The sequence below is a fragment of the Bidens hawaiensis genome, unplaced genomic scaffold (assembly GCF_021521415.1).
Source record: "Bidens hawaiensis isolate Kalapana, Puna unplaced genomic scaffold, B.hawaiensis_p1.1 tig00032493_1, whole genome shotgun sequence".
In the NCBI taxonomy this organism is placed as follows: Eukaryota; Viridiplantae; Streptophyta; class Magnoliopsida; order Asterales; family Asteraceae; genus Bidens; species Bidens hawaiensis.
This window is the reverse complement of record NW_027495552.1, coordinates 73,555-86,820: the sequence shown is the minus strand read 5'-3', so window position 1 is coordinate 86,820 and position 13,266 is coordinate 73,555. Positions and strand designations below refer to the sequence as shown.

At 33.8% G+C, this 13,266-nt stretch overlaps 1 protein-coding gene across 1 annotated transcript; it reads right to left on the bottom strand.

Annotated features, from left to right (window-relative positions):
• Positions 1 to 195: 195 nt before the first annotated feature.
• On the bottom strand, positions 196 to 9,314 carry LOC143583712 (AP-2 complex subunit alpha-1-like). Its single transcript, XM_077065942.1, has 26 exons — positions 9,168 to 9,314; positions 6,189 to 6,446; positions 6,029 to 6,091; positions 5,850 to 5,947; positions 5,532 to 5,739; positions 5,383 to 5,454; positions 5,222 to 5,314; positions 5,004 to 5,105; positions 4,767 to 4,864; positions 4,597 to 4,678; positions 4,012 to 4,100; positions 3,807 to 3,912; positions 3,634 to 3,699; positions 3,443 to 3,549; positions 3,261 to 3,365; positions 3,054 to 3,174; positions 2,787 to 2,966; positions 2,460 to 2,696; positions 2,305 to 2,385; positions 2,056 to 2,220; positions 1,883 to 1,969; positions 1,668 to 1,793; positions 1,496 to 1,576; positions 920 to 991; positions 749 to 828; positions 196 to 667 (listed from the first exon to the last, which is right to left on the bottom strand). The coding sequence occupies exons 1-26, from the start codon at positions 9,297 to 9,299 to the stop codon at positions 526 to 528; spliced, it is 3,051 nt and encodes a 1,016-aa protein (XP_076922057.1). The 5' UTR covers positions 9,300 to 9,314; the 3' UTR covers positions 196 to 525.
• Positions 9,315 to 13,266: the final 3,952 nt, after the last annotated feature.

Here is a 13,266-nt window from a genome sequence, read left to right as displayed (position 1 = left end):
CGTTGCCCGTTGGAAACAAATATGATAAAATATAGGATCGTTATGAGCCAGTTCATTAGTTAAGACCGGCAGCGACCAAAAGAAAATAGTTTAAATTAACAGTAAAGCTTAAAATTCACAAATAACATTAAATCATAAAAGAGAATCAAATATTTTATGAATTGACAACCAAATGCAAACAATAATGTTACAATCAAAATCAAACTTCTTCACATCCTATTCATATTACATAAACAAATTGATGCAACCACTCCCTATATAATATAATAATTATATCAAGCCAAAATGTTCAAAACTTGTATAAACAAATAAACCCTCACCAAAAATGAGAGAAATATAAAAAAACACAACATCCCACAATGTTACTCGACAAACTGACACTAACACTATGCCGCTCATGTAAGCTTACATTTTAATCCCGCCAGCCCATGCTTGTATCATTGTCCGCCCTTAGTTGCACAACCGCTATTACAATTTTTTTAGCAAATGGGCTTGTATTTTAATAATATACTGTTTTAAGGTTTTTTAAAGAAGACCCGCGAGCAAAGCCCCCGGGTCGGATGATGCAATCGGTTGATGATTGGGTTGAGGCTGTTGAGCCACGGGTGCAGGCGGCTTGCCAGCTGTCGGGGTGCTTACTAAATTTTCCTTGATGAATTCCTTTAGCCTGTGTAATAGAAAAACAGTTATTATTATTAGAGCTGTTATCATGTAGTACGAAACTCAAAACTTGGAACTAAAAACGTACTCAAATGTTAGTGTCGGGTCCCCTGATGCAACTGTCATACGGAGTTGTGTACGATCAGCTGGATCAGTTTCAATTCTTATCTGAAAAAGAAAATGCACAAGTTTTAGTCAAAATTTGACTTTAAAAGTCAAAGGAACTTAAAAATAGTCGAAGAAACTTATATGAGCTTACCAGGCATAATACGGTTCGAGTACTTTCAGAATAAAATGTTGTGCTAGCAACTAAATTACATGCATTTGGATCCTGAAAAGAACATAAAACATAAGAAAAAAACGTAAAGTTAGGCTCGTCGCCTATAAACAAACCGAACAACCTTTTATTAACCTTTTGTTCTTTTAGTTAATCAGATGAACTTGAAGACATGACAAGTCTCGTTCGTCCATTTATGTTTTAGTTTATGTTTGTTCGTTTATGTACTCATTTAAATTGTGAGGCCCGTTACAATCTACTCTAGTTTTCTTAAAATATCACCCACTACAATTTAGTCTAGTTTTTTTTTTCTAGGCCCAATAGATTGATATTTAAGTTTACTTATATTGGTGTTTGCTGAGTTATGTTAGTATACATTTCGTCTTTGTTCAGATATATTCGTTCATTTATGTTCATTTACATTCGTGAACCTTGGTCTACATTATTAACGAACGAACATTAATACACATTTTCTTCACAAATGAACACATTTGAAAAAAGAGATTGTTAATAAAAATAATAATATTAAATAATAGTAATAATAATTATTATACGCACCAGTCCAGGGCAAACCATCAACCTCAAACTGTTGAACAAATTAGCCATTTCTCCCAATGACATAGGTTTCACACCTCTAACCTGTTTCATTATATAAATATAAATAACAAATTATGTAACTTCATAATAAAAAATAAAAAACGAATAAACATATCAAGTAAAATTCACAAACCACTTCTTGAAGTTTCAAAGGAGGTCCAGGTAATGATCTCCACTGTGAGAAAAATTCTTCAGCTGATACTTGAATAGGTTGAAGAAACTTATTCAAAACCGCAGGAAGCCTAAGTTTATTATTCACCTGTAATTTAAATATATAAATACTTATAAATCTTTACACAACACAACGTTGCAAATAAAAAACATAACAATTTCCACATAGTCGCATACCAAATAAGTTCCAAACTTGTAGGAGAAGTCAAGAACCGCAACGTCCCGACTCGGATGAAGGTTTACCACTTCAAGTGGGCACTGAACCTTCATAATTACAAAAAGGGAAGTCAATAAAATAATAAAAGTTGATATTAATTATTAATTTAACAATAGGTAATTTGATATTTGACCTGTGCGCGTGGAGGTATAACTTCTGGAACTAAAGAGATGTCTAATTTCAAATGGTAAGGAGCTAACACTAGTGCTTGTACAGAATCAAGTGGAGCGGTATTCTTGTTTCCCAAGAAAAGAACCATACGGCCCTGGTGACCTCGCCATTCCGCTTTGATGCCAATCTGGCAATAATAATATTTAATAATATATATTGATATTTATTACCTTAAATCCTAATATGATATCAATTATTATGAATCAATCACCTGAACGTTCGGATCTTCATAGAGTACGCCACTATCTTTAATGCATAAAGCCTGAAATCTTTCCGCAATATCTCCAATTGGCTGTAAAAAGCACATAAATGATATTATTACATGAACTACATAATAACAATTGACAGTTTAACCCATCACAGTACCTGGACAGCAGATTCTTGGTCTCCAACGGGTGCAAGGGCTAAAGCATCATTTGCATCAACTTCATGAGAAGGAACACCATTAACCTCTGGTTGAGACGATACGCCAGGTGGACCTTCAATAGCCAGTGGGCTTAAAAGATCCCCAAGGATATCACCAACAGGAGCTTGATCTTGAGGGTCAACAACACTTAGATTCCCATTTGACTGGGTCACCCGTTGGTCAACAGCATTTTGATCCTGTAACGTATATATACAAAGTTATACCAAATAAAAGCTAACGAAAACCACAAATATTATATGTTATATATTGATTTCTTAATTTCTTACCACATTGCTTGTGCTAGGAACGAGAACCATTCCGAGTTGACTCACTTGTGGGGCCCCATTAACGGGACGCTGATCTGTCAACACCAGAGCATTAGACGTCTGCTGTTGTGTCCTTAATTTAATGGCACTTAGCTCTGCTGTATCAGCTTCGGTATCTTCAGCTTTCTTAATCAATGAGGACTTCAAAACAAAGCATTGATGTCACAAGGTAATTACCATAAAGAATAATACTAAAGTTTTGAAGTTATTAAGGAACAAGATGATTACCTGGCGTTCTGGGAATTTAGGCATTTCAGCTAATATATCCATTAAAGCTTCACCTTGTCTACTCAATGCTAAATACTCAACTGCTCTTTGTTGTATTTCAGCATCAATGCAACTTTCATACCTAAAAAGATGAAAATTTGTGTTAAACAATAAAAAGTTAAAAAAATATACTATGAATTCTTGAGTTTAAAACAATTGTTAACCGACTTGCTGTATACTGCCCAAACTTGATTTTGTAATTCTGGGTCCGGTGGCTGTGAGTGCATTAGAATCTTCGCATATGTTGTAAGAAGAATCGGGATTGTAGGTGTGCTGAACAAATAAGCTGGTCTTAGATGTTTATTTAATAAATGATAAAAAATAAAGTTACAAAAAATATGTATACGTACGAGACAGTAGGAAGTTTTTCATGTATGATACTAAAAATTTCCTTTGGACTACAACCGGGGCGTCTCGCCAATAGATGGCTGTATTCTCCAAGAAGATAAGCACTAACCTGTTCAAATAAAAACCAGTTTTAAACTTAACTTGGAAATTAGAAATTAGTATTTGATAAATATGAAATTAGAGTTGTACATACTTTGACCATTGTTTCATGTATGGCGGTCTTATCAAGATACTCCCTGGCCTTTAGTGCTGCATAAGGCTAATGAAATATACAATTGTACAGTGAGAGCAGGGCCATAATTATATAAAAAAGGATTAAAAATATTACTCTAATATTAAACTAAAGTAAGACATGAACGTACGTACCTGAAGGTCCTCATTGTTGGTTACAAACTGCACAACACGGAACCAAATGTCATCACTGACAAAATCTCCAGCTTTGTCGATCAATTGAAGTATAACATCGACATACCTGAATAAAAATGAAGTGAAAGACAGAGTTATGTTTGTGTACAAAATAATATTCCAAAAAAAAGTTCATCAAATTCTGGAATAAGATGTGACTGCATACCATGATAAATCAGGAGCAAATTTCTCTGCAAGAATAGCAGCTTTCAGAGCCAACTCTTCACGCATTGCAAAATCTGCTGTGGCGAGATACTACAAACAAAACAGGTGTATCAGTGGCATGATATATATGGCTGATTACAGATTGTTGTATTATTATGAAGATAAAAAATTTTAGGTTTGATTTTAACAATTATTGTGATTTTGGTAATTTGAGAATCTATAATCAAAATTTAATAAAACTTTCTAAGTTTCTAAAAGATATTTTGTGGCTAATTACAAATTGGGTTTGATTTTGACGATAATGGTAATTTTAATCAATAATATTATATAAATTAAGTTTGGGTTCTTGATTTTATGAATATGGGTTTAAAAGAGTTAAAAGATTGAACAAAGATGTTGAAGAAACGAACAGTATTATCATCATTTAACTTGGATGAGAGGCTGAGGTGTTACCAAACCTTATGAAATACACAAATTCTACCAACCACAGGAATGAAAATTGCATTTTACTCATCAAAACTTAATAATTCATTGTTTTCAATAAATAAACTAGAGCAGAGAACGATTATATCTTGCAATTGTATACCTGCAATAATTCTTCAACAATGTCTTTGGCATTTGAGACATCACACATGCCATAAAGCAGATCCAAAGAACGCCTCCGAATGCTGTGTTTTTTTATTGAAAGATTATTAATAAATAGCAAGATGTAACATTAAATAAAATGACTAGTTATTAAAAGCAATCAAGATTCACCTGATGTCGGGATCTTTTAGTGAGGTAATTATTTGTGCTTGATGTCTTTTTATTATCTCATGAACATCTGTAACCATCAACATTCTAGTCATATTCTCCTGCATATTCCATTTTCACCAATTATTGCCATCAGATAACAAAAACAAAAGATAATAATAATAATAACACTAATAATAATAATAATAATAATAATAACACAAATATAATAATACTAATCTACACTGCTTCATTGCTTACCAGACCCAAATACCGAATATTCGGCTCACGAACAGCTATAAATTTCCCGAGCAGTGCCACACATTGAGACATCATCTCCTTCTCAGAATCAAGATGCATGACCTGTTAACATTTTGTTGAACCAAAAACTAACTTTAAGTACTTAACTCAATGAAAACAATCCACATTAAATTATGTTTTCATAAGTTGAAACATGAAAACAGGACTCATGAACTTACAAGAGCAAGTGCTTCAAATAGAACAGCATGAGAAGCATTGTTTTTATTAACATTTTTCACCACATCTGTTCCCATCAGTATTCTTTGTAGAACCTAATCATTGAAAATAAATTCAATTAGCTAATCAATCTTATCTTATCCAAAACTTGGCATGTAAATACCTCAAATAACGCTCTTCTGATGCTTGGATCTTCAACAGTTGGGAAATACTGAAGTGCCCTCATTGTTTTAACCTGCAAAACCAATTTATATTATAGATGACAATAACAAATGTCTTATGTGAATAATATGTAAAAAGAGAGTTACAAACCTGAAGCCATGGAGAAGGAATACCATAATATGTGTATTCTTGAGGAATATCTTGATTTCTAGCAAGCCTTTCCATAACTTTAACACATTTTGGAAGACAACTCCAATATGCTTCATGGTTGTTGGCTACTAAAGCAACAAAAAGACTCATTGAAGATGTTAAAACACCAAGATCACGTTCATCCAATAGTTGTGACATTCGATCTGACCTGAAAGGTTAAACCACAAATACATAATTAGAGAGAAAGGCAAAAAAAACGTTAACAAAATGGGTCATATTTGCTAACTCAGAAGCAATAATAAAAGAAAGAAGCAATACCAGCCATCAACGTTCAGAATATCAGAATTCTTTCTGAATAACCGTAACAGACATAATGCAGCTTTCTTTCTCACTAGTGGTCGGCAACTACTAGAAAGCTGACGTAAACAGAGTAAGTATCAAATATTAATTAAATTAATTAAAACTAAATTAAAATCCATGTGTGCATTTCATCTTACAAGCAACTTCTGAACATCGGGTGCTAGTGATTCAGCAAATTCTCGACCACCGATATTCCCAACCTGTACAAAATGAAATTCTCTAGCATTTGATTATACATTTATAAAAATAATATATAAACATTCTAGAATGATAATGATTATGTTACTATGCCCATACCAGAGTCAATGCCAGGCACTGAAAAGTTTCGTTGCGACCAATAATATCATTTCGGACAGCATTTATCGCTAATCTTAAGAAATCGTGATTCTCGTTGAGCAGGCATGATGTCACTATATATCCAACCTGCTTTTCGGGGTATTTGGGAGCAGATATTAAAGAAACAGCTTCCATGTGACCAAAGTCAACATCGTATCCTAGCATATAAATGTATAGCATCTTCCAAACATATTTCTTCTTTTCATATGGCGTCAAACCCTGTGAGTGGAAATGTAGAATAAGTAAATACGAACATTGGCCGAGAAGTCGAGAATAAGTCAAAGGTAGTTTATTACTTATTATAGTACCGGCAGTTTCGTATGCATTCAAGGAGATAACATAAAGTACATTTATAACTGCATACACGGAAAGAAATTTTTCGAGTGGATGTTTAATGATAAGCTTTCGTTTGTCAACTATGTAGCTACTAGTTATTACTTATGTCATTGAATTTGCCTATGCATTTATTATATCTATGTAAAGAATTTTAAAGAAAAATAGCATAAATTCATTGGATTAGTCATTATGAGCACTTCTAATAAGCCTCCTTATGGGCATGCTACTCTATGGTATGTTAAGAAACAGCCATATTCGTCTTTTTGCACCTTAACACATATTTGTAGTCATTTGCCAAGTAAAGGAAAATGTGGATGCATGTAATATATAATGTCAGGTACTCGAATTCAACTAAACTCCACTCAATTCATGCAACAGTTACCTTTTAACATCCTCATGTCTAATCCACCATATCCTTGGGTTGCTACAACTACATCTTATAGATTAACAGCCATCAATCTTATGCACTTGCTACTTTTTAAGTGACACATCACAAAATTTGATGCGACTTGAGAGCATGGAATCCTAGTTATCAATAGCAAATAGCGGTCAACAGCGACAGCCTACCTATACGCTACATAGCGATAGCGACGAAATAGCGGGCGCTATTTGATGTATAGCGATAAGGTATTAGAATTTTTTTTTAAAAAGATAGGATTTTCATTCAAAAAATTGATTTTTTTCAGTGGAACTGGATAACTGGTTGAGATTGATGCTGTTTAATCGATTATAATGCCTAAAAGTTCAGTTTTTGATTTTTTTTAACCTAATTATCGCTATATCATGCTATTGAGGTGCTATACATCAGATAGTGGGATTGTACCCCTTCGCTATGATGTGCGCTATAGCGAGCACTATCCTCACTATTAACAACTACGCATGTGGCAGTTTCATCCATTGTATACTATTTAGCCTATCCACCCGTTAAAACTTGCTAAAATTGACCTCATGAATATATTCACACTGAGATTTGATTATTAATTCAATCTCTATAATAGTAAGACTATTAAGACTTTCTCTTTCTAGTTTTCTTAACATGGTTTTGAGATTAAATTTTGGTTTTCAAGTTTATGTATATATTACTAGCGTGAACCACAATCAATAATGATACATAATTTTGTAAAACTAAGTTCAAGACAAAAACTTAAAAGCATGACAAAAAGGTAAACTTTGCAATTAACATATGACATACTAAACTCTAAAGTAATAATTGGTGCAATTTTCATGTGAAGCGAGTATGATAAACAATATCAGTCATTATTTCAGTAACTTTCCAGCTTCAAAGGCATAAAATAATATTTATGCCTTTAGGTTTAATATTCCATTGCAATTCAGCTCACAAAAGTACAATCCTCTCAACTACAAAGCCAGCTAAACCTAATCCGAAATTTAATTCACCTGAAATGTGACCTCATAGCTATCATTTTCTACAAATACTAAACTATATCAACTAACATGTGATATACTAAAGTACTAAAGTAGTAATTGTTGCATTTTTCATGTGATTTAGAGTATAATAAATATAGTCAATCTATCACCTTTTCAGTAACGATCCCACTCCAAAGGAGCGAAATACATACTTCCAAGAGAACTCTTGTGAAGATATGCTGATGGCACCCCCCCCCCCCCCCTTTTTTTTCTTAAACATTCTCATTAATCCTATTTCCATATAACCTTACCTACATTGCACCACTAATCCCTATCTTAGCCTTGTCTACAAGTTTGTCCGCTAATTAGGTCAAACTAAAAACATTCTCATTAATCACATACCCCTCACCCACCCACACACACTCTTAATCATAATTCATGTAACCATAACTACATTGCATTGCAACACCAATCCCTCTCCTCTCCGCGCTTTGTCCGCAACTTTAACCCCTATTTAAGTTCAACATTTCTACATAAAGCACAACAATTATACATCCAGTAGTTAAACACAATCCTCACAACTACAAACAAAGCCCTAAAAGCTCAATTCACCGACAATTTGACCTAATAACTTACACTATTCACAATAACACTAAATTAAATCAACACATACACACTTTACGACATTCAATTAATCAAATATCTGTACAACCTAATCTGAGCATCCAATTATCCTAAAACTTAACCTAAACAACTTACACTTTCCACAATAACACTAAATTTAACCCTAACCTTATCGTTTTTAAACCGAGTACAGATATTTCCAAGCTTTTTATCAACACTAAGACGTAGAATTTCAAAGCCCTAACTAACCTAACCTAAAAACTCAATTCACCTAAACAACTTCCACATTTCACAAACACTAAATTACATCAACATACACAAAGTTCATCCGTACAACTTCAAAGTCAGCTAAACCTAACCTAAAAATCTCAATTCACCTGAAAACTTAACCTTAACAACTTCCACATTCCACAATAACACTAAATTAAATCAACATACACAAACTTCATTACATTCAATAAACCAAAACAGCTTCAAAGCCAGCTAAACCTAATCTGAGCTACCAATTCACCTAAACAACTTACACTATCCACAATTAAACAATTACATCAACATAAACTAATAATATACAATTCAATTAACCAAAACCCTAAGTATTAACTATTAACTAACCTTCTCGTTTTTAAACCGCGTACGGATATTGCCAAGCTCCTTATCCACACGGAGGCGTTCTTGCTCTTTATTCCGGCAATTACGCACGTCGGATATGAACACCGATAAGCCTCGCATACCTGACATCGCCATGTCCGATCAATTCGTTCAGTTTATCGAATGTGATCTGAAATTAAGTGACTAATTGAGCTTAATTGGAGTGAAATTGAAGAGGATTTGATGAGAGAGAAGATGGCGATCTAGAGAGAGAAAGTAATGGTGGACTGTTTGGAATATAGACGTCGGCGGGTGAAGAAGAAGACCGAAGACTTTCTTTGTTTTCTTTTCTTTTCTTTCGGTTTGAAACGTGTTCGGTTTTGTCGGTAAAAGTCAAAACTGGTTTATGAGTGGTTCCAGTTTGGGTCGAGACTTGTGTTTCTTGACCATGTCACGATTTGTTTTGATCGGTTTTGGTGGATAAAATTACAAACTGGTTCCGATTTGATCGGTTTATGATTAGTTTCGGTTTAAGTTGAAACTGGACTTTTGATCAGGTTACAATCGGTTTTAGTTCGGGTTGATCGGTTTCGGTTCGGGTTTAAAACGGGTTTTTGTCAGAAAAAGTCAAACGGTTTATGATCGGTTTTGGTTCGGATTTTGAGCGGTTTTGGTTTGGTTAACCGATTTTGGTGGATAAAATTACAAACTGGTTCCGAACCTATGGTTTCAATCGGTTCGGGTTTGATCGGTTTATGATTAGTTTCGGTTGGGGTTAAAACCGGACTCTTGATCAGGTTACAATCGGTTTCGGTTCGGGTTTGATCGGTCTCGATTAAGGTTTTGGTTCGGTTAACCTGTTTTGGTGGATATAATTACTAACCGGTTGTGGACATACGGTGTCAATCGATTACAAGCCGGTTTCTACATAATCGGTTCCGGTTTGATTTTTAGGTTGGTTCAGTTAACTGGTTTATTGTTCACCTCTAATCGGGATACACTCATCTTTTGACCATGAGAAAACCCTCAGGTCAGCGACCTTGAACAGTCACTCGAAGGCACGATTGTGTGGTGAGTAAAACTCGTTCATTGAAGGATCCAACTAGTGAATGTAACTTACTCGTTTAGTCTCTCATCATCACCCAGTGTCGTTGAAACTAAACAATGGGGACAGGAATCGAACCTGGTTTACATGAGACACCAGTTGTTTTCATTACCACTCCACACAAGCTTATTGGCCCTTTTAATATCTTTTTAACAGTTTCAGCTGGCAAGTCCTTGAATAGAAGTTTTTGTATTAGTAGTTTCTTACCAAAGTTCGAATTATCTTATAGTAACATTCTTTGCTAGGGATGAGATATCTATTCAAATACACATACTCATACATGTAGCGCATATTCCGTACAAATATTTCGGGAATTCGGTACTTACCCGGTACATGAACGAATGTTGGTATTTTAGTACTCGGTACCCGTTTGAAATATGTAGAGTTATATTGGGAAATCTAACCCGTACGTATCTTCAAACGCATATTTTAGTACTCGGTACCCTTTAATATTATGGTTTGTTGATTTCGTGTTGGTTTAGTATTATGTTTTGGTTGTGGTATTAGAGTTATGGTATTATAGACTATAGTTATTGAATTTCGGTATCGTACCGGTATCCGTAACAATTTAGACAATTTGGTACTCGTCACGTATTTCTTACTCATGCAGGTACCAAGTTTGGTGGAGATTTGAAGAAAAAAAATGGTACAAGAGTGGGTACCGTACTCATACACATTCTCGTACGCGTATCATAAATTCGGTACGATACTTGATACCTTGTTATTATTGATTTTCAGTAGTTTTCCCCTGTAAGTGGCATACGAGGTTTCTGTAAATGACCGGGACGGTTGACATCTCGTTACAGTTAAACTCGTGAAAAACATTATAAAAAAAAATGAAATACACTTATGAGAATCAAACATAAAATCTCCACATAAGGAAACTTTTTTGTTTAATTTTTATTAAATGAGATTTTGAGGATCATTATTGCATCTGGAACATCCAGCTGTGGGATGTCCTCTTTATCGTCATTATTATATTTTTTTAACGGATTTGTTAGCATAATAACCCCAAAGGCTTTATATATGCTTAGTTTTTTTAAAATAATTTGATGAGCATAATTGTTTATTTTGGTTTTATATTAACTGTATTAATTAGTAATAATAGTAAAAAATGTTATTATATATCTTACAAAATGTATATTTTATTTTACCTAATAGTAACCAAATGTTTTTCAGTCACTCACATTTTTTTCTAAGTTTAAAAATTAATAAGTTTTAATATTGATTAAGTGTTAAAAAAAATTTATAGTTATGAGACCTAAGATTACCTTCATGAGGCTATAGTCGGGTTGTGTTGGGATTAAGAGTAATCTTAGATCCTAACCGGAAGTCTAGAACATCTTTAACTATATTACATATGAAACTTGTATAAAATACACTAGTTAGTTTTTTTTTTCAAATTTTTAATATGAAGTAGGATGCCATGAAACCCGAACTTGATTAAAATACACGAAACCTGAAACATTGGGACGAGTGTAGGGTCGGGTATGAGAAATTTTACATGAGTAATGTTGGTAATGTGAGTGCACCGAAACATTAGTTTTCAATTTCATTTTCAATGGTGATTGGTGAGTACACCAAAATGATCAAGTTCCATTGGTCACTCTTTCGTTTCTTATAGCAAGTGCGTAGAAACTAACTTAGTTCATGCCCTGCCAGGCTGCCACAACACCACCTATTATGTGAAACTATTTAATGAGGTATTGTTTTTCGCTTCTGATGACATAATTTGATTGGATATGTCATATGTATATGATATTTAGAATTTAATTTTGTATATATGATAGTTGGCAATTTTTATAGATATGATATTTGTCATGTTTGATAGAATTATATGTTTTATTTAAGATTTGATTTGAAAATTGCGTGGAATGACTCTCAAGCTGTTGTAAATATTAGTTGCAATTGCTCTCCTCCGCCTCTCTATCCTCCCGACGGTTTCCTCCTCCCTTGGCCATCAACTTTCGTTGTCGTCGTTAAAAATGTCGGTGATCTATCAAACAATTGAGAGAGAAACCGTTGGGTGAGTAATCCGGTCGTGGAATGAGAGAGAGAGAGAGAGTAGCGGTGGTATAAGGTATAAGATGGAGAAAGTAAATGGAAATGAAGGTTAAATGCAATAAATACAAAATGAGTATGAGATGTACATTTATTCATCTTAACAAATCATATAAACAAAATAAGTACAATTCAAATGAACGTTTAATATGTACGTAGAAATTTAAAAAATAATATATATAATAATTCTCTCTAACTTTGAATACTTTTTCCCTATCTATAAATAACTAATAATCATAAAACCTTATTTGATAACAAGCATATGAGAATACTAAAACAAATTAATATATTTTATGCATATTAATCATCATCATCATCATCATCATCATCATCATCATCATCATCATCATCGTACTCAGTATATCCCACCAATAGCAATGCTATGGTAGGGTCTGAGGAGGGTAAGATGTAGACAGCCTTACCTCTATCCCATAGGGATAGAGAGGCTGCTTCCGGTGAGACCCCCGGCTCGATAGTAGTTTTGAATCAAGCCTTGGACATAAGACACATAACACTCAATCATCGGGACACCGGCTGATTGGTGCATGTGCCCTTGTCTTTCGGCTATCAACGCCACCACATGATGCCTGATTAACCTTCCGCCACCTTTAACGTTATTTTCACGTGATTAGTAAAATAACGTCAAAATTAGTGTAATTTTACTTTTGCCCACCCAAGGGTTCACACATATATACATTATATGTGCGCACCGCAAGCAGGGCGTATTTTATATTAAAACACATATCAGGGTATAAGATAGAGAGGCTGCTTCCGTTAATTTTATGCATATTAATAATTATTTATATTTCAAGTATCAAGTTTTAAATTTAAAACACTTTATTTCATTTAACATTAATTTAAACTTAAAACACATATATTGTCTTAACACCAATTTAAACTTAAACACACAGATTGAAGGGGAAGAAAGGTACATTTAGTTAAGTGATTGATTAACTA

Excerpts from the sequence above, each read along its gene's own strand:
- LOC143583712 (XM_077065942.1), bottom strand. The coding sequence starts at position 9,299 with ATGGCGATGTCAGGTATGCGAGGCTTATCGGTGTTCATATCCGACGTG. Across the intron at positions 5,740-5,849 it reads ATTCTGAACGTTGATGGCTG|GTCAGATCGAATGTCACAAC; the intron begins GTATTGCTTCTT and ends TTAACCTTTCAG. Across the intron at positions 1,794-1,882 it reads ACAAGTTTGGAACTTATTTG|GTGAATAATAAACTTAGGCT; the intron begins GTATGCGACTAT and ends TTTAAATTACAG.